We start from the raw sequence: 21,762 nt of genomic DNA on the forward strand, positions 1-21,762 counted from the left end.
ACGTGACCCCGATGACCCCCGGATAGTTTATATCTTCCGGTGGGGTCAGGGAAACTGTTCCTTTTCATCTTCTCGCTACGCAGGTTTGGTGTTCACTAAGAAGCTAAGGAAGCTAAGAAAGCTAAAAAAAGTTTGGTGCTTACCCTGTCCCGTGCCGTTGGCCTCGCGACACTGTCGGAGCCGTGAACTTCTCACCCTCCAGAGGCCGCACCGACTGTGGGATAAGTACCCTGGTTCTTTTATTTATTCGCTGGGTCAGCTACTGGCATCGCCTGCGCGTGCCATAGGTTGCAATGCCGTAATTACACTGTTGTGGTCAAGTAGCGTCTTCGCCCTTCCCACCACTAGACAGCCAGTTACGTGCTTAGCCAGCTGTTGCCGCAAGGAGCTTGGTAATCGTGGTATTCCCTATTCTGTTGCGAGTAGGTAACCCTAACCCTAACCCTACTACGTTACTAGAGTACTACGCTTATTTGCGCTACGCTACTAGCGTAACAATTCCCTAGGGGAATTATTTGTGTTAAGTGTGGTGACGGCTGCATTCGCCCTCTCCCACCATTCTGGTAGTTGCGGTAACCACGCTACTAGCGTGACAATTCCCTAGGGGAATTATTGTTTAGTCGTGGTGACGGCTGCGTTTCCGCCCCCTCTCCCACCATTAATTTTCTGTTTTCTTTACGGTTGCTACGTTAATAGCGCAGTAACAATTCCCTAGGGGAATTATTGTATTACTCGTGGTGACGGCTGCTTTCGCCCCTCTCCCACCACCATTCTTTGTATTGCGCTACGCTACTAGCGTGACAATTCCCTAGGGGAATTATTGTTTAATCGTGGTGACGGCTGCGTTTTCGCCCCCTCTCCCACCATTCATTTCTGTTTCTTACGTTACTACGTTCATAGCACAGTAACAATTCCCTAGGGGAATTAGATTGTGTTAATCGTGGTGACGGCTGCATTCGCCCCTCTCCCACCTTTCATATTGCTCTAAGCTTATTACGTTACAAGCGCAGTAGCAATTCCCTAGGGGAATTACTTCTGTTAGAGTCGTGGTGACGGCTGCGTTTTCGCCCCCTCTCCCACCATTCATTTCTGTTTCTTACGTTACTACGTTCATAGCACAGTAACAATTCCCTAGGGGAATTAGATTGTGTTAATCGTGGTGACGGCTGCATTCGCCCCTCTCCCACCATCATTTGTGTCTGCAGGATTGCCAGTGCAGTTAACAATTCCCTAGGGGATTTACTTGCTTATCAATAACGGCAATAGCCTTATTTTCCTGCATATTTTGTCGGTGACGGCGGCGGTTCCGGCCTCCCTCTCCCGACATCTGCCCTGCGCCGGGTTACTCATTGCGCATTGGCCATCCACCCTCTCCTCACAGAGGTAGCGCTCTCGCTCCCCGCTGCCAGCACAGGTGTGGTGTACAGTCCGGCCCGCGAATATATTTGTCAGTGACGGTAGCGGTTCCTGCCCCCCTCTCCCGGCATCTATTCTGCACTTAAAAACCCGTTGAGATTGACCACTCTCCTGGTGAAGGTAGTGCTTTCGCTACCCGCTCCCAGCACATTGTGGTCGACTATCAGTCTTGGATATCTGTTGGTGAAGGCAGCGTTTCCTGCCGCCCGCTCCCAGCACTTTATCTACTCTGGTTGTCCCGATTACACTGGAACCACAGTCCCCTACCGGGGCTAGCTCTGTGTGGGTTGCAGGCATGGAGGGCGACCACTCCTGCGCAACCTGCATGGCCCCTCTGCAGGTGGAGGATGGCCATGATAGGTGCCCCTCGTGTCTCGGGGTCGAGCACCTGATAGCAGGGCTCTCAGAGGACCCCTGCATGAATTGCAGCTACATGCCACGGGCAGTTAGAGCGGCTAGGTTGGCTGGGGCGGAGCAGCTGTTGGGCCTCGCTGAGTCACCTGAACAACTGACCCCTGCCCAGCGATGCAGCCAAGCTCTGCCGACCCGACGTAGACGTCGGGCTGCTGAGACAGCGGGCCCCGCCACCAGAAAGCAGGCAAGGCCCACGTTTGCCTCCGGGGGGGGCCGGCGGGCAGCAGAGGTCGACTCTTTGAGGTCCCTCCGCCTGGCCTGCCAGGGCAGGAGCAGCGCTGGGATGCCAGCCGTCTCTAGGCCTGCCTCTACGGCAGCAGCCCCCGAGCCAGAGGAGGATGTGCTATCTATGGCAGCATCAGCCTCAGAATTTACTGAGTATGGGGCGGATGGGACCCCACAGAGTGTTCTCTCCCATGCCTCAGAGGCGGGCTCCCTCTATTCAGCCCACAGTTCTGCCAGCGCCTCTGAGGACTGCTCGATGGAGGCCACCATTCGTGTGGCCCTGGCCCGCCTACAGCTGGACGTTCCAGGGGCTCAGCCGGCTCCGGCCAGTGCCTTCTTCAGGCGGGGCCCAGCCCCTGCCAAACTTCTCGTACCCCCATCGGAGGAGTATCTGGGGGAGCTAAAGGCGTGCTGGAGGGATTCCAGAGCCCTCCATCGTCTGACGAGCGATGGCCGGGCCCTGGCTGCCATGCAGGACGCGCCCATGCACGGGTTGGCCGATATGCCAGCGGTCGACCCAACCATAGCTGCCCTCATCGTATCACCTGAGGAGACGCTGAGGCCGAATTTGAGGTGTCCTCGTCCCCAGTGCCGGGTTACGGACGACCTCCTCACAAAGGCCTATGGTGCAGCGGCACGCATGGGGCGCATAGGGAACTCCATGTCCCACCTAGTCCTCGCCCTGTCGGCATCCCTACAGGGTGCCGAAGTGGACCCGTCAGTCCAAAGCCTGAGCGACGCATCTCTTCAGGCATTTGGGCTGATGTCCAGAGAGTTGGGGCGGGTTATGTCTACCCTCGTCCAGGCTCGCCGTCAGGTTTGGCTGGCGCAGTCTCCCCTTACAGTGGCATGTAAGAAGGCCCTCCTCACTGTGCCGGTGGAACCAGGGGAGTTGTTCGGACCTGCCGCCCTGGAGGCGCTGCAGCGCACCGTCCAGGTAGGGAAGACTCGTGAGGAGCTGTCTGGGCTTCGGAGGAGGGTGCCTCCTCCTCCTGGTAGGCCTGGAGGGGCCGCGGCTGCTCCACGGCGCAACCCGCGGTCACAGGCCCGTTCAAGGGGCTACTACAGGGCCCAATGCTCACAGCTTGTTCAGCGGCAGGCGAGGGCTTTTCAGTTTCCCGGACAACAGCCCGCGGGCCAGCCTTGCGCTCCATTCACAGCCTTTCGTCCCCCCAAAGCCCCTAGGGGCAGGGGGGCAAGGCGCTGAGGCCCAGGGGCTGGCTGTCGGCATTTTTTCCCAGCAGCAGCTCAGTTACTGGGCTGCTTCCAGCAGGGACCCGTGGGTGCTTACCACCTTAACCCACGGGTACCACCTACAGTTCCGACGCCGGCCCCCAGCCCATGGCCGGGTCAAAATGACCACCATAAAAGACCCGGCAAAAACCCAGGCCCTTACCCAGGAGCTATCCGTCCTCCTGGACAAGGGTGCCATCGAGGCGGTAGACCCCCTGACACAACCCGGGGGGTTCTACTCGACCTACTTTCTTGTGACAAAGAAAGATGGCGGATTCCGTCCCATCCTCAACCTGAGGGGCCTCAACAGGTTCCTGAAGGTCTTGAGGTTCCACATGTTGAGCACGGCAGAGGTTCTGCGTACGATAACCATGGGGGAGTGGTTTACGTCAGTGGACCTCAAGGATGCGTACTTTCACGTACCCATAGTGCGCCACCACAGACAGTTTCTGCGGTTTGCGTTTCAGGGGCGGCACTTCCAGTTCAGGGTGCTCCCATTCGGCCTCTCCCTTTCTCCACGAGTCTTCTCCAGGTGTGTGGCTGCAGCCCTCTCACCCCTACAGTCGCAGGGCATGAAGATCTTGCCCTACCTGGACGACTGGCTCCTTTGTGCCCCGTCCCGGTCTCAGGTGGCCCTGGACACGACAAACCTCCTTGCCCATGTGGCCCGTCTGGGCCTCAGGGTAAATTTTACAAAGAGCTGCCTGGTCCCGTCACAGACCACAGTCTTCCTTGGGGTGACCCTCGATTCGGTCACCATGAGGGCTTGCCCATCGCCCCGGCGAGTGGACGACATCCTGCTCCTGCTTCCCCAGTTTTGGGAAGGCAGGCAGTTGCGCTATGTGGAGTTTCTGCGCCTTCTGGGGAAGTTGACCGCAGCTGCCACTGTGGTTCCTCTAGGCCTGCTGTCGCTACGCCCCTTGCAGAGGTGGGTTCACAGTTTTCATTTGGATGCCGAGCGGCACCGGCACAGGAGACTCAGGGTGGCACCCCGTTGCCTCCTGGCTCTGGCTCCATGGAGGGAGAGATCCTTCATCCTCCAGGGCATGCCCATGGGCTCTATTGTGTCCCGGCGGGAGACCGTTACCACAGATGCTTCCCTCTCGGGGTGGGGCGCTGTGTGGCAGAGCCGGACAGCTCAGGGGCGGTGGCCTGCTCAGGACTGCTCAGAGCACATCAATGTTCTGGAGCTGCGGGCGGTGCACAGGGCATTGCAGGCTTTCCTGCCCTTCTTGGAAGGCCGACACGTGCTCGTGCGGTCGGACAATGTCTCAGCCGTCTCCCACATCAACCACCAGGGGGGAACCAGGTCTGCACGGCTGTTGCGGGCATCCCAGGACCTCCTGCTGTGGACGGCACCACGCCTAGCCAGCCTGAGGGCAATGTATCTGCCCGGGGAACGCAACCGGGATGCAGATTTTCTCTCCCGTGGCGAGCTCCCGTCGGGCGAGTGGCGGCTTCACCCAGAGGTAGTCCTCAACATCTGGGATGCCTTTGGCAGAGCGGGGGTGGATCTCTTTGCCTCAGAGGAATCCACCCACTGTCCCCTCTGGTTCACCTGGACAGAGGGGGGCAGCCCTCTTGGTCAGGATGCTCTCGCTCACGATTGGCCAGAGGGTCTCCTCTACGCGTTCCCGCCACTCCCGTTGGTTTTCCCAACTCTGCAGAGGGTGCTTCAGCAGGGCCACAGGCTGCTGCTTGTAGCCCCCTTCTGGCCAGGGAGGACGTGGTTCCTGCTTCTGCGCAGGCTCTGCAGCGGGGCGCCGATGCGCCTCCCCGACAGGAAGGATCTCCTGTCTCAGTTGCAGGGTCGGGTATGGCACCCCGACCCTCATCGGTTGCGGCTGTGGCTCTGGCCACTGCAGGGCCCAACCCACTGCTGACAGAGTGTTCGGACATTGTCCGCGATACAATACTGAATGCCCGGGCACCCTCTACCCGGGCACAGTATGAAAACAGGTGGCAGCTGTTTACTGAATGGTATTCGGGCAGGGGTGAGGACCCAGTGCACTGCGGGGTCCCGAGTGTCCTAGAGTTCCTCCAGTCTCTCCTGGATGGGGGCCGGTCCCCGGCTACCCTGAGGGTGTATGTGGCGGCTATATCCTCCCGGCATGCTCGGGTGGATGATGGAACAGTGGGAAGCCACAGGCTAGTGTCCCTTTTTCTGAGGGGCGCCTTACGGCTGCGCCCCCCACGAGCACGGCGCACTCCAGCATGGGATCTGCACCTTGTGCTTGAGGCCTTGGGCTTACCTCCCTTTGAACCCCTGGCTCAGGCAGAGCTGAAGTGGGTCTCATTTAAGACGGCCTTTCTTCTCGCCATCACATCGGCGAAGCGTGTCGGGGAGCTCCACGCACTGTCCGTGAGCGGCTCCTGCTTAAGGTGGAGTTCGGATGGCTCAGGGGTCACCCTGTGGCCAAACTCCGCCTTCCTCCCGAAGGTTTTGACTACGGCGAACCTCAATCGCCCTATACACCTGGCGCAGCTTGTTCCCCCTGAAGGGGAAGACAGGCTGGAGGTGCTGTGCCCTGTGCGGGCCCTGAGGGCATATGTGGCTGCGACCGCTAGCATTAGACGGTCGGAGCAGCTGTTTGTTTGCTATGGGGGCCCTAGGAGGGGCTCTGCCCTGTCCAAACAGCGTCTGGTGGAGGCCATCACCCAGGCATATAGAGGAAGTGGGCACCCCCTGCCATCCGGGGTGAGGTGCCACTCCACTAGAGCGGTCTCAACGTCCTGGGCAGCCTTGCGGGGCGTTCCCCTGGAGGACATCTGTGAGGCGGCGTCGTGGGCGTCGCCTAGTACCTTCTCCAGGTTCTACCGGGTGAACGTCGCCACTCCCCATCCATTGGCTGTGGTCCTGTTGCCTGACTCTGCTGCTTTCCCTCAGTGAGGTAAGTGTTGGAGTTCCTCGTGACTTTGTTGGTATACGTCATCCAGTGCTTGAAGCACCGTCTAGCGGTCAGTAAGGATGAAATAGAACGAAAGTTACGTATGTAACTACGGTTCTATGAATCACTGGATGACCGCTAGACCGTTCTGTCACTCAGAATCCTCGTGCTCTCGCGAGAAGATTGTGTAGGAACAGTTTCCCTGACCCCACCGGAAGATATAAACTATCCGGGGGTCATCGGGGTCACGTCGTGACGATTTTGGTATTAGTCCTCGAACCTGCGCATGCGCGAGATGGATCATTCAGTGCTTGAAGCACCGTCTAGCGGTCATCCAGTGATTCATAGAACCGTAGTTACATACGTAACTTTCGATTTAGCTTGTAATAGCCTAGATGCAGTTTCTTCATAATCTATAGGCTCAATAATATTCTGTTTGGCTCTATTTAATTTCTTCTATTCTTTTTTTTTTTATGTCTGTTTCAAATGCAAGAACTGAGCCATTCCATAATTTATTTCTTTGTCTGTATTTCTAATTAAAGAATGTATTTTGTTATACCATAAAAAAACTTTTCTGCTTTCTTTTCCTAATGCATAATTACTTGAGGAATGTATAATAGAATAGAATATAATTATCATAATGTAATGTAATATAATAACTCAACTATTTAGCGGATATTTGTAAAGGCCCTATTGAAGCACTGAAACTCAGGTGAAAAACGCCGCTTATCAATTAATCGAAAGTCGATCGATAAGATTATCAACTAATGATTTATGAATTAATCGATAATTTGCATCCCTAATTCCAGCGTCAGCAGGTTAAAAGTGGTGAGAGAAAATGACTACAGAGGAAAAATGATTCTTAAAGTCACTACAGTATTAATAACACAGGGCAGGAGCATGAGGGGAGAACAGGGCTGGAGTTAGTTTATTGACGTAAAACTCCTCTGTTCATTTTAATGATCTCTTGGTTATGCAGTGTGTGTGTGTGTGTGTGTGAGAGAGTGTGTGGGATCTACCTACATTTCAATCACACTGGTCCATCAAATAGTGTGTTTGTATGTGTATTTGTTAATTATATGTCATTTTGTGTGTGTTTTATTTTAAACACAGTTGCCAACTTGGTCCAATACATTTACAAATGCATCAGATCCACAAGTCTCATCTGCAGAAGACGTCTCAGCATCTGATTGAGGGAATACCAAATAAGGGAGACGCCAGACTCCTCCATGAGATCTACACAGAGCTCTACATCACAGAGGGGGGAAGAGGAGAGGTCAATGATGAACATGAGGTCAGACAGATAGAGAGAGCATCCTGGAGAGAAGCAGCACAAGGCAGCTCAATTCATTGCAATGACATCTTTAAACCCTTATCTGGAAGACACAAACCCATCAGAGTGCTGACAAAGGGAGTGGCTGGCATTGGAAAAACAGTCTCTGTGCAGAAGTTCATTCTGGACTGGGCTGAAGGAAAAGCCAATCAGGATGTCCACTTCATATTTCCTCTTCTTTTCCGAGAGCTGAACCTGATGAGGGAAAAGAAACTCAGTCTGGTGGATCTTATTCAGCACTTTATCCCCGGCATGAAAGATCCAACAGTCTTCAGCAGTTCACAGAACAGAGTCATGTTTATCTTGGATGGTCTGGATGAGTGTCGACTTCCTCTAGATTTCCGCTTCAACTTGAGGTGTTGTGATGTGACTGAGCCAGCCCCAGTGGACGTGCTGCTTACAAACCTCATCAAGGGGAATCTGCTTCCTTCTGCTCTCCTCTGGATCACCACCCGACCAGCAGCAGCCAATCTGATCCCTCCTAAGTGTGTGAACCTGCTGACAGAAATAAGGGGATTCAACGACCCACAGAAAGAGGAGTACTTCAAGAAGAGAATCAGTGATGAGAACCTGTTCATCAGAATCATTACACACCTGAAGTCATCCAGGAGCCTCTACATCATGTGCCACATTCCAATCTTCTGCTGGATTTCAGCCTATGTTGTAGAGAGAACGTCAGATGAATCAGGGAAAGTAGAAATGCCAAGGACTTTGACTCAGATGTACACACACTTCCTGATCATTCAGACAAGCACCAAAAAAGAAAAGTACACAGAGAGAAAAGAAACGGATGAAGAGATGATTTTCAAACTGGGGAAACTGGCTTTCCAACAGCTGGAGAAGGGCCATCTGTTCTTCTATGAGGAAGACCTGAGAGAGTGTGACATTGATGTTACAGAAGCATCAGTGTACTCAGGAGTGTGTACTCAGATATTCAGAGAGGAGGCAGGGCTGTACCAGGGGAAGGTGTTCAGCTTTGTGCATCTGAGCATTCAGGAGTTTCTTGCAGCTTTATATGTGTTCCTCTGCTTCAGCAACAGAGAGATAAACATGGCTGACCAACAGCAAACCTCTCAGCTCTCTGGTCTGTTCAGAGCTGCAACACTGCATGACCTACACGAGACTGCAGTGGATCTGGCCTTACAGAGTAAGAACGGACATCTGGACCTTTTCCTCCGCTTCCTTCTGGGCCTCTCACTGGAGTCCAATCAGAATCTCTTAAGTCACCTTCTGCCCAAGACAAGAAGCCAATCACAGAGCTCAGAGCAAACAGTTGAGTGTGTCAAACAGAAGATCAGAGATCAGGAGACGTCAGACAGAAGGATCAACCTGTTCTACTGTCTGAATGAGCTGAATCAACATGCTGTAGTGGAGGTCATTGACAGGAGATCAGGAGCTCTGTCTGTAGAAATGCTCTTACCAGGAGAGTGGAAGACTAGGACGTTTCATTTTGAGATTTCAGAAGAGTTTGACCTGCAGAACTACATAAAGACACCAGAGGAAGATCAGACTGAACTCCTCAGTCCAGATGATGTTCTTCAGAAGCTGGTGCCAGGGGTCACAGCAGCTCGGTAAGTAGACCTGTAATCTGTGACTGTGTGTGTCTGAGTGTCTGTGTGTGTGTGTGTGTCTGTGTGTGTGTGTTTGGGGTGGGGGGGGGTGCTTGTCTGGGAATTCCCTGCCCCTTCACTGCATTTCATTTGCTCAGTTAGTCTGGCAAACTACTCATCAGCGATCCACTTCACTCACGTAATTGGACATGCCTTTAACCAATCAGACCAACGATACTATACAACGATACAACGATCGGTAATAAAGCAAACACATATTTTTTCTGTATGAATTGTTCCAGGGCAAGTTTCTGTTCTGTTGTCAAAGAAAACTTGCCTTATCGAAGTTTTGAGGTGCTTCGGCGGCCACCATGTCCAATGTTTAAAAACTCTGCGTGCAGTAGATTTTGTAACGTAGCCGTGGTAAGTTTAAATCCACCAATGGCGCGCCAGGTAGCCAAAAGCCAGTTTGTGATTGGCTCCAAGGATTCTGGAAATCTTGAAATGAACGGCTATCCAAAGTTGGCCAGACCAAAATCCAGTGGCCGGAAGAAGTGGGGCGGGACTTCCCAGACTAGGGGTGAATGATGATGATGCATGAAGTAAAATGATTGTGAGTGAATGTGTACAATATGGTGTGTGTTGCACCCTCTGATGTTTGTTTTTTTGTCTGTGTGTGTCACTCTATAATGGGTCAGCATGTGTGATATCCTGTGGCAAATGAGATAAGAAGTGTGTATGTCTGTGTAAGGGTGTGTGTGTGTGTGTGTGTGTGTGTGTGTGTGTGTGTGTTTGAGAGAGACGTATGGTCTGTGTGAGTCTGTTTAGTAGTAGTAGTAGTTGGCAGTGGCAGCTCATGAAAACGGAGGAATTATTTAAAATAAAAGTGAACTGTTTTGGCGAGAAAAGGTGGAACGTGGACTCTCGCATTAACCTAAAGATATCATTAAAATGTTGAATGTGGATGAATAGGTCAGCTTGAAAGTTGTTCAACATGGACACCTTCTTTCCACTTGAGGAGCTCTTTTTTTAAGCTCAAGTTTAACTGTTATTGAACTTTGCCAGGCTTGTTTGCAAGATCATATGATTGAAATATTTTTTTCCTGTTTAACAATGTAGCCTAAAATAATGTAACATAGTATGTTCTCATGCTGAGGTTCACTAGACTGTCACCTGTTCAGTCAGGACAGCTCATGTTAGATTGCAGGCAAGGTGAATAGCACCAATGAGCATGTGTGTAAAGTTTAAATATCTGTTAGATATCACTGAGTTGATGCACTCAAACTAGCTTCCTGCTATTCATGGGGATTTAATCAAGGTACTCATTCACTGTGATTAAATCAGGTTCAATCATCCAATCAGAAATAGTACCCACCTCTAGACACACCCATTCCCTCCCATATCCTGGATGATTGTATAAATATCTGCTACTCCTCTCAGTATGTTGAGAGAGACCTACCGTGTACCATACGATTGGATTGTCCTGTAACGCTGAAATAAACATATTTCTACTCTGGACACTCTCCCAAGTTTCCTGACTATCTGCAAACCTGACCTTGGATCCAAGACTGAGACAGACTTCTTTCATCTGGCGTTTCCACCCAGTTTCAAGAAGGAAAAAGAAGAAGATAGGATACGGAGTATAATCATCTTTCCTTTGCTGAAAAAAAGAACGGAAAAAGCTGTGTACGTCAGATCCATCTAACAGATATAAGGACTTGTAAAGATTGGGCCCATAAGTGAACCTGTTTTTTCCGAGACAGATCATTTATGAGTAAGTGGTACATTTTAATACTTAATTGTATGCACTCGATATAAGGACTTGTAAAGATTGGGCCCATAAGTGAACCTGTTTTTTCCGAGACAGATCATTTATGAGTAAGTGATACATTTTAATACTTAATTGTATGCACTTTGGTTTTTGCGGGACAGAAGTTACCGTATGGTGTGTATGTGTTATGGTGATAAACCGTTTTCGGAAAAAACATACAGTGCACGTCGAACGCAGAGTAGACTGCAGATAATTGCAATTGAGAGATTGCTTATTTTAACTCAGTGAAGAGAAGGCTTCAGCTGTTGTTTTTGTGATCCATATTTTGGCAAAAGCCAAAATGATCGGAAAGAACGAAAAAGTTAAGCAGAAAACCACCAATATAAGGGGTGGGCGAGCAGCTCCTGAAATTGATGAAGAAACCATAATTTCATCTGTAAGAGGTTTCATCAATGACCATTTGAAGGTAGATTTGCTACAAAAGAAGCTGGAAAACAAATATGACATTGTGCCTGACAGTGACAATTTATGGCCGATTGACGATGCAAAACGCGCATGGGGAAAGATGCAGCGGCTGTCGGATAAAAACAAATTGCCATACGCTTTGCTAATTCTGAGTCAAGTCACACGTAGGCAAAAAGCTGTCCAGAAGGCTGAGAGAGAGGCGGAGTTTTCAAAGTTGAAGGCCGAAAAATCTGAGACCGAAAGACAATTGATTGTGGAAAAGAATAAAACCAGAGCTCTAGCGGAAGATGTGAGATCGCTGAAGGCGGAGAAAATGTTAACGACTCAGGCTGGGGTTAATGTTTCTGATCAACTGACGCTACCTGGCGAGACCTTGTACCCCTTTCAGGAAATGAGGGAAGCGGCTCAGTCTGAAACACGAAGACTGTTGCAATCAGCAATGGCTCCCCACACAGACAGCGACGTGTGTGAGGACAGTGATGACGCAATGGACTCGGATAATCCAATCAAGCTGAGACCTTTAACGACCAGGCATGCCAGTGGAAATGTGACGTATGGATATAAACCGGCAAAACCCCAGGATATTGATCAATGGACTAAAGACTTGCAACATCCTCGCAAGTCGGGCATGGAGGCATGGTCCAAAATCAACCGTCTGCGAAACATCTACCAACTCCATCCTTTAGACGGCGTGGCAATGATGTGTACAATACTTAATGCCTCTGAGTCAAACAAAATAAGGCGGGCCGTTGAAAGAGGACTAGGAGACAGTCAACAGAAGATAGACGAGGGCTGGCAGGCACTACGTGATTACATCCAAAGTTCCACAAACGCCACCACTGATTGGGCCAAGATAGCCGCCTGCAAACAAAGGACTAATGAGGCTGTTGATGACTTCTCACAAAGATTCATTGAAACCTTTTTAAGACACTCAGGCATGAGTGGTTTGACAGAGGAGAACATTGGAACAAGCGACAATGGTGCTCTCAAGGCTAATTTGTTGCACAGTTTTAATCCAGAGGTGAAACAGGCTGTCAAGCTGACCACACCTACATGGGAGGATACCACATTTACTTTAGAAATGCTTATCAACGTGGCAAGAAGGATGGAACGGGATGTCGAACACAAACTCAGATGTGTCAACACCTGGGATTCGAATTTGGAACAGGAGTGCATGTTGAGACTTTTAAATGCACAAAAGCCTAAACAACAGCAACAGTATGAACCCAGAGACAGATCATATGATACATGCCATAAATGTGGAAAACATGGCCACTGGGCGAAACAGTGCAACACTCAGAAACGTGGCAGATATACAGCTCGCTATAACCATCACAAAGAGGGTGATGAGGAGAGCAATGATGATGAAGAGATATTCAGAAGGTTTGCGAAGTTGACGGATCATCAGAGACAGACCATTATGTCCGCGATTCCGGGAAACTAAGTCTGCCCTCCTTACGGTCTCTTACGGTGGCTGAAAGCCAGCAGCTTGACAAAGATGATGTGTGTGTGCCTAATGATAAAGATGGTCTAGGTTCGGTGCAAGAAAAGGCACAGGAATCTGAGGAGTCATTGATTCCAGACGTGGGAACACACATAGCACCGGAGTCAGTGGAAGATGCAGGCGAAGCTGAGGAAGTCATAAAGAGAACTGTAGGTTTGGAGGGCCAAGGCTTCAATCCTAACAACCTGATAATTGTTGAGAGTCAAGACTGTCCATCAAACACTGGAGAAGTGCAGATACCGCCAGTGGAGAGACAACGACTACAGCCATGTGACAGGAAGAATTTGAAGTGTAAGACAACACACAGAGCACTGTCACTTTCCCAAACTGCAGTCATGGTGAAGGGGGAAACCAAATTGGACAAATTCACCAACCCCATAGAGCGCATGCCTCCAGAACAACCACCTCTGGCGGGGCGCAAAGAAAAAACTTATGATTATGGATAATTTAAGTCATGCCTTTTTGTTAATCATGTCATTACTTTAAGCAATGATATGATGATTGGATGGGAATTTTAGATGCTGACTTAATTATGAACTTGACTACGAGATATTTTTTACTACGAGATTTTTTTTATTTTTTGACGACATCAGCCATCAGCATGAGAACAACGTCGCCAAGGCGTATCGAGTGGATGGCGACCATGATCCCGATGGTGATGTCCAGCATTCCAAACACTTCCTCCTTATGCGACAGCCACCACCTGCACACGCATATGTCCATGCTGAAGGAGAACATTCATGTTGGGTGTGCAGATTGCTACCCTAGCCCAACGTTTCTTTGCAGCCGTCATTCTAAACTAAGGTATTACCGTGGTGATGGATGAGGTCAGAGAAGTAGCCTCAATTATGGACAAGATTGCGAATGACGCCGCAGGAGCCTTGTCCATAGTCAACAGAGATTTCAGTCAATGTGCATTAATACCACTACACTATAGGAATATACATTGAAACCACTACACTACACTATGAAGACATGTGTGTTTGTACTAGAACAATGTTTGATTATGTTTAATTGTGATGTAACATTGATCGATGATCATAGGGGGGTTGTCAGATTTAACCACTACACTATAAGAACATGTGTTCTGTTCTAAAACTTTTTACCACTACACTATGGGAACACATGTTTGTTGACATTTTGTAACAATGTTGGATTGTTTTGATCACTATGTCTGATAATGTTCGTTATGGTTTTGTTAGGTTTTATTGTGATCATGATGTAAGATTGATCGATGATCATAGGGGGGAATTGTTAGATATCACTGAGTTGATGCACTCAAACTAGCTTCCTGCTATTCATGGGGATTTAATCAAGGTACTCATTCACTGTGATTAAATCAGGTTCAATCATCCAATCAGAAATAGTACCCACCTCTAGACACACCCATTCCCTCCCATATCCTGGATGATTGTATAAATATCTGCTACTCCTCTCAGTATGTTGAGAGAGACCTACCGTGTACCATACGATTGGATTGTCCTGTAACGCTGAAATAAACATATTTCTACTCTGGACACTCTCCCAAGTTTCCTGACTATCTGCAAACCTGACCTTGGATCCAAGACTGAGACAGACTTCTTTCAATATCCTTCAAATTCTTCTCACCACACTAATGTCATGTTTGTCCACCATATATCAAATGTGTTGAGCAATCACAGACTGAAAGCACTAACCTTGCTATTGTTTAGATCTGTGAAGTGATTAAACTCTAGTCCCGGATGCATAGAGTGGGTAGACACAGGCGCTAGCATCCATAGTTTTTAGCCTCCCTGCTAGCACGCTTACCCCTATTGACTGTGCAATATAATGTATCTGACATGGGGGTGTGCAGCATCTATCGTCTACAGCAGGGGTTTTGAACTGGTTTTGTCCCAGGGACCACCATTCTGACTAGAAAGTAATTTGCGGCCCACTGATGTGCCTACATGAACGTATGTGTTTGTAACCGCCGCCGCCACTCCCCCTCCCCCTGCACAGATATTCTGCCTATAACACTTAAATATGTGAAATGATCAGGGTACATTGCGAGCCACTGCCACGCCCCCTGCCCCTGCACAGATATTCTGCCTAAAACACTTAAATATGTGCAGTTATAAGTAGGGATGATAACCGATAAGATTTTAACGATTCCGGTTCCTTATCGATTCCTGCTTATCGAACCGATTCCTTATCGATTCTCTTAACGATTCTTATAATTTGGTAAGGGGCGAAAAAAGAGCACAAACAGGTTTTTTACATTAATGTTCTTTTATATAAATTTCTAAAATGTTTACATACACATTTAAATAAAACTTACATAACTTAAATAAAATGTGTTCTGTTTAATATAAACCTTCATACAAATAACAATGCTCCTTCCTTACAGAAGACGTACTAACTGCAGCCTGTAACGATGACAGACTAGCAGCCTCTGAGTCCGTCTGATTTAGAACCTCATCATCAGCTTAATTGGATGGAAATGGAGATTATTTATAGAGCGAAGGCTGGTTTGCACAATGAAAAAAATGGCACTAACAAAATCGCTGAATTTTCTGATCTGACATACAGCCCTTGTTATTGAGGTAAAGGACTGTATATTTTCTTGTAGGTTGCTTGGTTGTATTGCTAATAGCGAACTATTATGCTAAACGCTTCTAATAGCAATGTAGAGTACACTACAAACACAATAACGTACTGAAACATAATTACTTGTATCATGTACAAACTAGGCACTCATTATATTTAACACTTAGCTATTGCTGCCACTGAATTGGCTACGAGAAACTTATCCATATCGAACTGTCAAACTGAGGGAGCTGCACGCGTTGCTTGTTTATTAACGGAGTCTTTTGTACAGCCTAACCCTACCCTAGGACCAACAGAGAGGAGGCAAGCACTGCCCCTGCCTCTAGCCAACGGTTGAAAATAGAAGATTATACAGTTAAGCTAGCCTAGTTATGTAAGTTATATATAATATATGACAATGTCCAACATCGCCCATTCTGTTAAGCAATTCAATGCTAAGTTTAGTTATGGTTAACACGAAAACGCAAACGTTTGCTGATAACACACGAGTAACACCGTTATGACTTATGATAAAACATTTTGAGGAGTTTACCTTGGCAAGTAAGGGATGAAGCGCCAACGTTAGTTGAGCTGCTGCTGGCATCGAAAACATGACATTCTTGTAAATGTATACCATGTGTGCTCAAGTGCTTATTCATGGTAGATGTACTTCCTCCCTTTGAGGAAATACATTTTTTACAGAGGTTACAAGTGACCGTGTTCGCATCCGTTCGGGTGAAATAAAGCCACACTTTAGATCGCTTCTGTCGAGTTGCCATTTCTGCTGCGTTCTGACTTTATTATAAGAGTTTGCGCATGCGCAAACGGCACAGAGACCCGTTAACAGACCCGGTTATGAATTTGGCTAACGATTCCAAAGATTCGGCTCATTGGGAACCGGTTCTCAACAAGACCCGGTTCTCGGTTGTTAGATTCTGGTGTATTTCCCTTGTATAAGCTCTCTAGTGTAGGTGCCCCCATGTCTCTCAGGCCCTCCTGAGGGACCATGTAGGCCCAGATTCCACAGTAAGGTTACCAGGTCACCATAACGTATAACAAAGGCAGCTGGTGCTTGTTGGAGACAGTTTCACTGTGTATCTGACTAGGCCCCTCTGTGTACGTACCATGTAGCATTCCCCAGAGGCGCCCGGTGTATCAGGCCCAAGGGCAAGGACATGGGTACTGTTTACGTGTTCATATGTGTACGTGTAATACATTCTATTTGGCTTACGTAATTATACTGGTTAAATTAGGCTGTGAGCCAGACTCAGGTCGATCAGAGCAAGAACCACGAGAGACGACACCATCTCCTCTCCAGGACGGATCCACGCAGGCTTGCGTGTGCCCTGAAAGAACTCTGTTATACTTAGGCTCAGAAAAGTACTTAGTGATATTTCTTGTCTGCTACAATAAATATCTTTGGCTCTGATCCGAACCATCTCAGCTTCCTTGATTGAGACTCCACTCTACAACCGACGAGAACCACCTTTTGTAGTTAAGAGTATTAGACTAAATATAGAGAGAATCTTACACGGTTCCCATCCCTAGTTATAAGGGTAGGTCACTAACCGCGCTCACCATGCCCCCACCCACCTTGCAAATATGCAGCGCAATCTGGAAACGTGTAGAAATATCAAAGTGAATTTATATAAAAATAAAAAAATTCAATGGTGAACTGATCAACATGTCGCGGACCACCAGCGGGCCATGGACCCCCTGTTGAAAACCCCTGGTCTATAGTATTATCTGAATCATTGTTTTTAAGGATATGCGATACACTCGATATGTCTTTGATACACTTATGCCAGACACCATTCAATAGGACTTTGTGAATGGTATTTCATCCACTGCATTCATGTAGGCTGCTTCCATTTTATTTCATCTTTTTTGCTGCAACTTTATCACTGGCACTGCGTTCACTATGGGGGTGGCACAAGGGGCCGCCAGAGCAATGACACAATCCCTGGCGTTCTTATGCTTCTTCACGGTTTCATTTTTTAAATGACTCAAACCCGTGAAATCTGTTCTAACAGCAATGTCTTGTCTTGTGTCACAGCCCTGTCGAGGGTCAGGACATGAACAAAAGGGTTGAGATGGTAATGCTGACAAAAACACGGCAGGACAGAAATCAGTCAATTTGAAAGTATTTATTGTATACATAAGATACAAAAAAGGCACAGGGATGTAACACACACAGGGACGTAACACTCACACACAGGGATGTAAACCACACAGGGACATAATACACACTGGGACACACACACACACACACAGCGACGTCTTGTTACAACTTTACCAGGCAAACTCTTGTAGCCAAGCTCTTTTAAAGTACCTTGTAGGAATGGAAGCCACAGGGACGGGACAGAGGAAGACTATCTGCGCTTGGTTATCGTCATCTGTAAAGGACACTGATTGAATCGGCCTGGGATGACTGAAATATCACTTGAGAACCTCCACTGGTGGAGTTGGTCTTGGTCTTAGTCTGATATAGAGGTGTAGTGGCTGATTTTTGAAGAAGTGAAAACTTCTTTTCAGATCTGGATTAAACTCTTTGTTCTTGGTGTTCAGGAAAAATCCTTGAAAAACAAGAAAAGGGTTATTTTCCAGTACAATACCAACAGAAATGGTTCAACCAGCATGCGGATAGTTCCCCTGATACACCTCTTAATACATTTCAGACATCAGTATGTTTGCCATACTTGATACACATTTAAACATAGAGTGCACGTTACCTAATTAATTTCAAAAGTGTAAATAATTTTAAGAAATTTAGTCAGTTTGTCAGACTATCATGGTGGTTATACTTATTGTTGGTTTTCAGCATACAGATTATTGAGTTTTCCACCAGAGTTCCTGTGTATCTACTGCAATGTTACTGTACTGCTGTTTTTTTTTTTTTGCCATCACTACATAACCAGGATGCTATGTAGTTTTGTGATTCCCGCCGTTGATGAAGAATTCTGTACATTTAGACCAATCAGATTCATTTGTTTGTATTTGAATTTCTAACGGATACATGATGATTGATTCATTAATCTCTACCCGCGAAATCGCGGAGCGAGTTGCCAGTTGAAGTCTGCACTCTGAGGAGAGAGGTAACAAGTTTGTCTGTTGCTCCAGTGAGGTGACTGCGACCAGCTGTGCTTTGGTGTACATAGACCCACAGGTAGCCAAACCTCAACTGAAGAACTATTGATTTATGTTAAACTACAAATCGTTTTTTATTAGTTGATTGTGAAGTGATAATTGCGTTCACTTAGCGAGTCACAAAGTGAAGCTGACTAGCCGGAGCTAATGGCTCTCGTTAGATTAGCTCTGCTCAGCCTGCAAGAGGAATCAGTCGGTTAATCTCCCGTGAATTTGTGGAAAACGACCCGTTTGTAGCTGGTCCCACCGGAGGACCTCTATCTTCTAACGGAGCCAGCTCATCTCACCGTCGTTAGCTGAATAGCAGGTTGTGGCTGACATCATTATCTGATCCGTTCTCCACTGACCTGATGGCAGCGAGCGCGGAGGTAAGGTGAGCTGCAAGAGAACGTTCCCACCCTGTATTGTGAGTAACTTTAACGTCCAATGACACATGGTACATACACTGGGAATCATTTTGATGGATATTGTTATGAACTGTATGCATATTTTAAGACTTGTTTGATCTATTTTGTTTCTTTACTGATAATTATTAACTAAGGTTATGATTCGTCAATACATTTTATATTGCTCTATTTAATTATATTCTGGGTGTATTGGCCACAATATTATTTAAGAGTGCTAGTTCAATTATAGCCAGTGAGTATTTTTCATTTAAACTGACACCCTCGGTATGAGCTCCGGTGATTAGCCTGCCGGTGGACGTGCATTGCAGCCGTCACTGCTTGCCTTCAGTTCGAGGAGCTGATGACGTCAGTGCACCAACGGGTTTGAGTTTCATAGAATATCAACATTGGGTTGCTGACGTGATTGGTGAACCTGTTAACATGGGACTGGGAATCATTTCCATCTATTTAGGTTCTTTACTTTGTTATTTACCTTGTGATGGATGTTATGAGATTTATACATATTTGAAATCTGGTTTGATCTATATTTTGGTTCTTTACTCTGTTATTTATTAACTCAGGTTATGATTTGTGAAATATATTTTATATTGCGCGATGTAGTTAGGCTATATCATGGGTGTGTAGTATTTCCACAGTGGAAGCAGCGTGCTACTCAGCTCATTGCATTTATTTCTTGGTTATTGCTAATTTAGTAATGGTAAACAGGAATTTCAGCCAGCTCACCATCTAATGCTGAGAACCTAGGATCCTGTTTGTTTAACATTGTAGTGTAACCAAGTACCTGTGATCATTAAAGGAAGCCTCAGACATACAGCCGCGGAAAAAATTAAGAGACCACTTCAAAATTATCAGTTTCTCTGGTTTTACTATTTATTGGTATGTGTTAAAGTAAAATGTACATTTTTGTTTTATTCTATAACCTACTGGCAACATTCCTACCAAATTTCAAATAAAAATATTGTCATTTAGATCATTTATTTGCAGAAAAATGACAATTGGTCAAAATAGCAAAAAAGATGCAGTGTCTTCAGATCTCGAATAATGCAAAGAAAACAAGCTCATATTCATTTTTAAGCTACACAATACTAATGCTTTAACTTAGGAAGAGTTCAGAAATCAATATTTGGTGGAATAACCTTGATTTAAAATCACAACTTTCATGTGTCTTGGCATGCTCTCCACCAGTCTTTCACATTGCCGTTGGGTGACTTTATGCTACTCCTGGCGCAAGAATTCAAGCAGCTCGGCTTCTTTTCATGGCTTGTGACCATCCATCTTCCTCTTGATCACATTTCAGAGGTTTTTTATGGGATTCAGGTCTCGAAATTGGGCTGGCCATGACAGGGCCCTGATCTGGTGGCACTCCATCCACACCTTTACTGGCCTGGCTGTGTGGCATGGAGCATTGCCCTGCTGGAAAAAACACTTCTCAGAGTTGGGGAACATTGTCAGAGCAAAAGGAAGCAAGTTTTTCTTCTGGGACAACGTTGTACTTTGCCTGGCTGAGGTTTGTAAAAGACCATAAGGATTGAACCAAAGCGGACTGGAGGGTCTCCTAGTTCGTCTTCTCTGATGAGTCCAATTTTCAGCTTTGCCCAACACATGGTCGTCTGATGGTTAGACGGAGACCTGGAGAGGCCTACAAGCCACAGAGTCTTGCACCTACTGTGAAATTGGACTCATCAGATAGAGGATTCTTATGCTGCTGATATTCCTGCACCTTCAATACAGCTTGGTTGTATCAGATCTTGCCTCCTGAGTAATCCATATCCAACCTGCACCTCCCTTGCCCTGAACATCCTGGCCGTGAAGTAGTGTTATGGCCGACACTCATGATTGTGTGTGATTATACATTCGAACAATTCAAATACAGTTCTACCTCAACACATACCGCTTTATCTATTAACCCTCACCCACACTCTCCCTCTCTCTCTCTCTCTCTGTATGGTGCTGAGTGAGGTAAGTCTGTGTGTGTAGGTAGAGGTGTGTGTCTGTGTTGGTGTGATGTTCACTGTGTTATGTAAGTATGGTGTGTGAGTGTAATAATCAGATGTGTCATTATGTTTCTCCCAGGCTGCATCAGTGTTCCCTCACAGAGAAGAGCTGTGCTGCTTTATCATCAGCTGCCAGATCCCCCTCCTGGTGTTTGAAGCAGCTGGACCTATCTTTCAATGATAAGATTAATGATGCAGGAGTTCAACATCTCTCAGACCTCCTCAAGATTCCCCACTGCAACCTAGAGATACTAGAGTAAGTGTTAACACACTACAACAGAGCTGTGTCTGTGTGTGTTTGTTGTCTCTCTCTCTCTCTCTCTCTCTCTCTCTCTCTGTGTATGGTGCTGAGTGAGGTAAGTCTGTGTGTGTAGGTAGAGGTGTGTGTCTGTGTTGGTTTGATTTCACTGTGTTATGTAAGTATGGTGTGTGAGTGTAATAATCAGATGTGTCATTATGTTTCTCCCAGGCTGAGGGATTGTTCCCTCACAGAGAAGAGCTGTGCTGCTTTATCATCAGCTGCCAGATCACCCTCCTGGTGTTTGAAGCAGCTGAACCTATCTAACAATAGAGAGATTAATGATGCAGGAGTTCAACATCTCTCAGACCTCCTAAAGATTCCCCACTGCAAGCTAGAGATACTAGAGTAAGTGTTAAAACACTACAACAGAGCTGTGTGTGACTCTCTCTCTCTCTGAAAAAGTCTTAAATTTAGTATTGATAATTTAAGGCCTTGAAAAAGTATTATATTTTGTCAACCGGTCTTAAATTTCGTCAACAGGTCTTAAATTTCATTCATCAGGTCCACATTTGTTTATTGTTCGTTGTGACAACGAATCTTAGTACACCCAAACGTCGCATCCAAAAT

At 47.1% G+C, this 21,762-nt stretch overlaps 1 protein-coding gene across 1 annotated transcript in view; it reads left to right on the top strand.

Moving 5' to 3' along the window:
* Nucleotides 1–21,544, top strand: part of LOC308380121 (protein NLRC3-like) — a gene marked incomplete at both ends in the record, with an annotated part of 26,042 nt that extends 4,498 nt beyond the window's left edge. The window contains 3 exons of the mRNA XM_080860886.1: nt 7,290–9,080; nt 20,974–21,150; nt 21,364–21,544. Of these exons, the coding sequence (XP_080717012.1) occupies nt 7,290–9,080; nt 20,974–21,150; nt 21,364–21,544 (2,149 nt within the window). The remainder of the gene's footprint in view (nt 1–7,289; nt 9,081–20,973; nt 21,151–21,363) is intronic.
* Between the last annotated feature and the right edge of the window lie 218 nt (nt 21,545–21,762).

This window comes from Sprattus sprattus (genome assembly GCF_963457725.1).
Source record: "Sprattus sprattus genome assembly, contig: SUPER_1_unloc_2, whole genome shotgun sequence".
Lineage (NCBI taxonomy): Eukaryota > Metazoa > Chordata > Actinopteri > Clupeiformes > Clupeidae > Sprattus > Sprattus sprattus.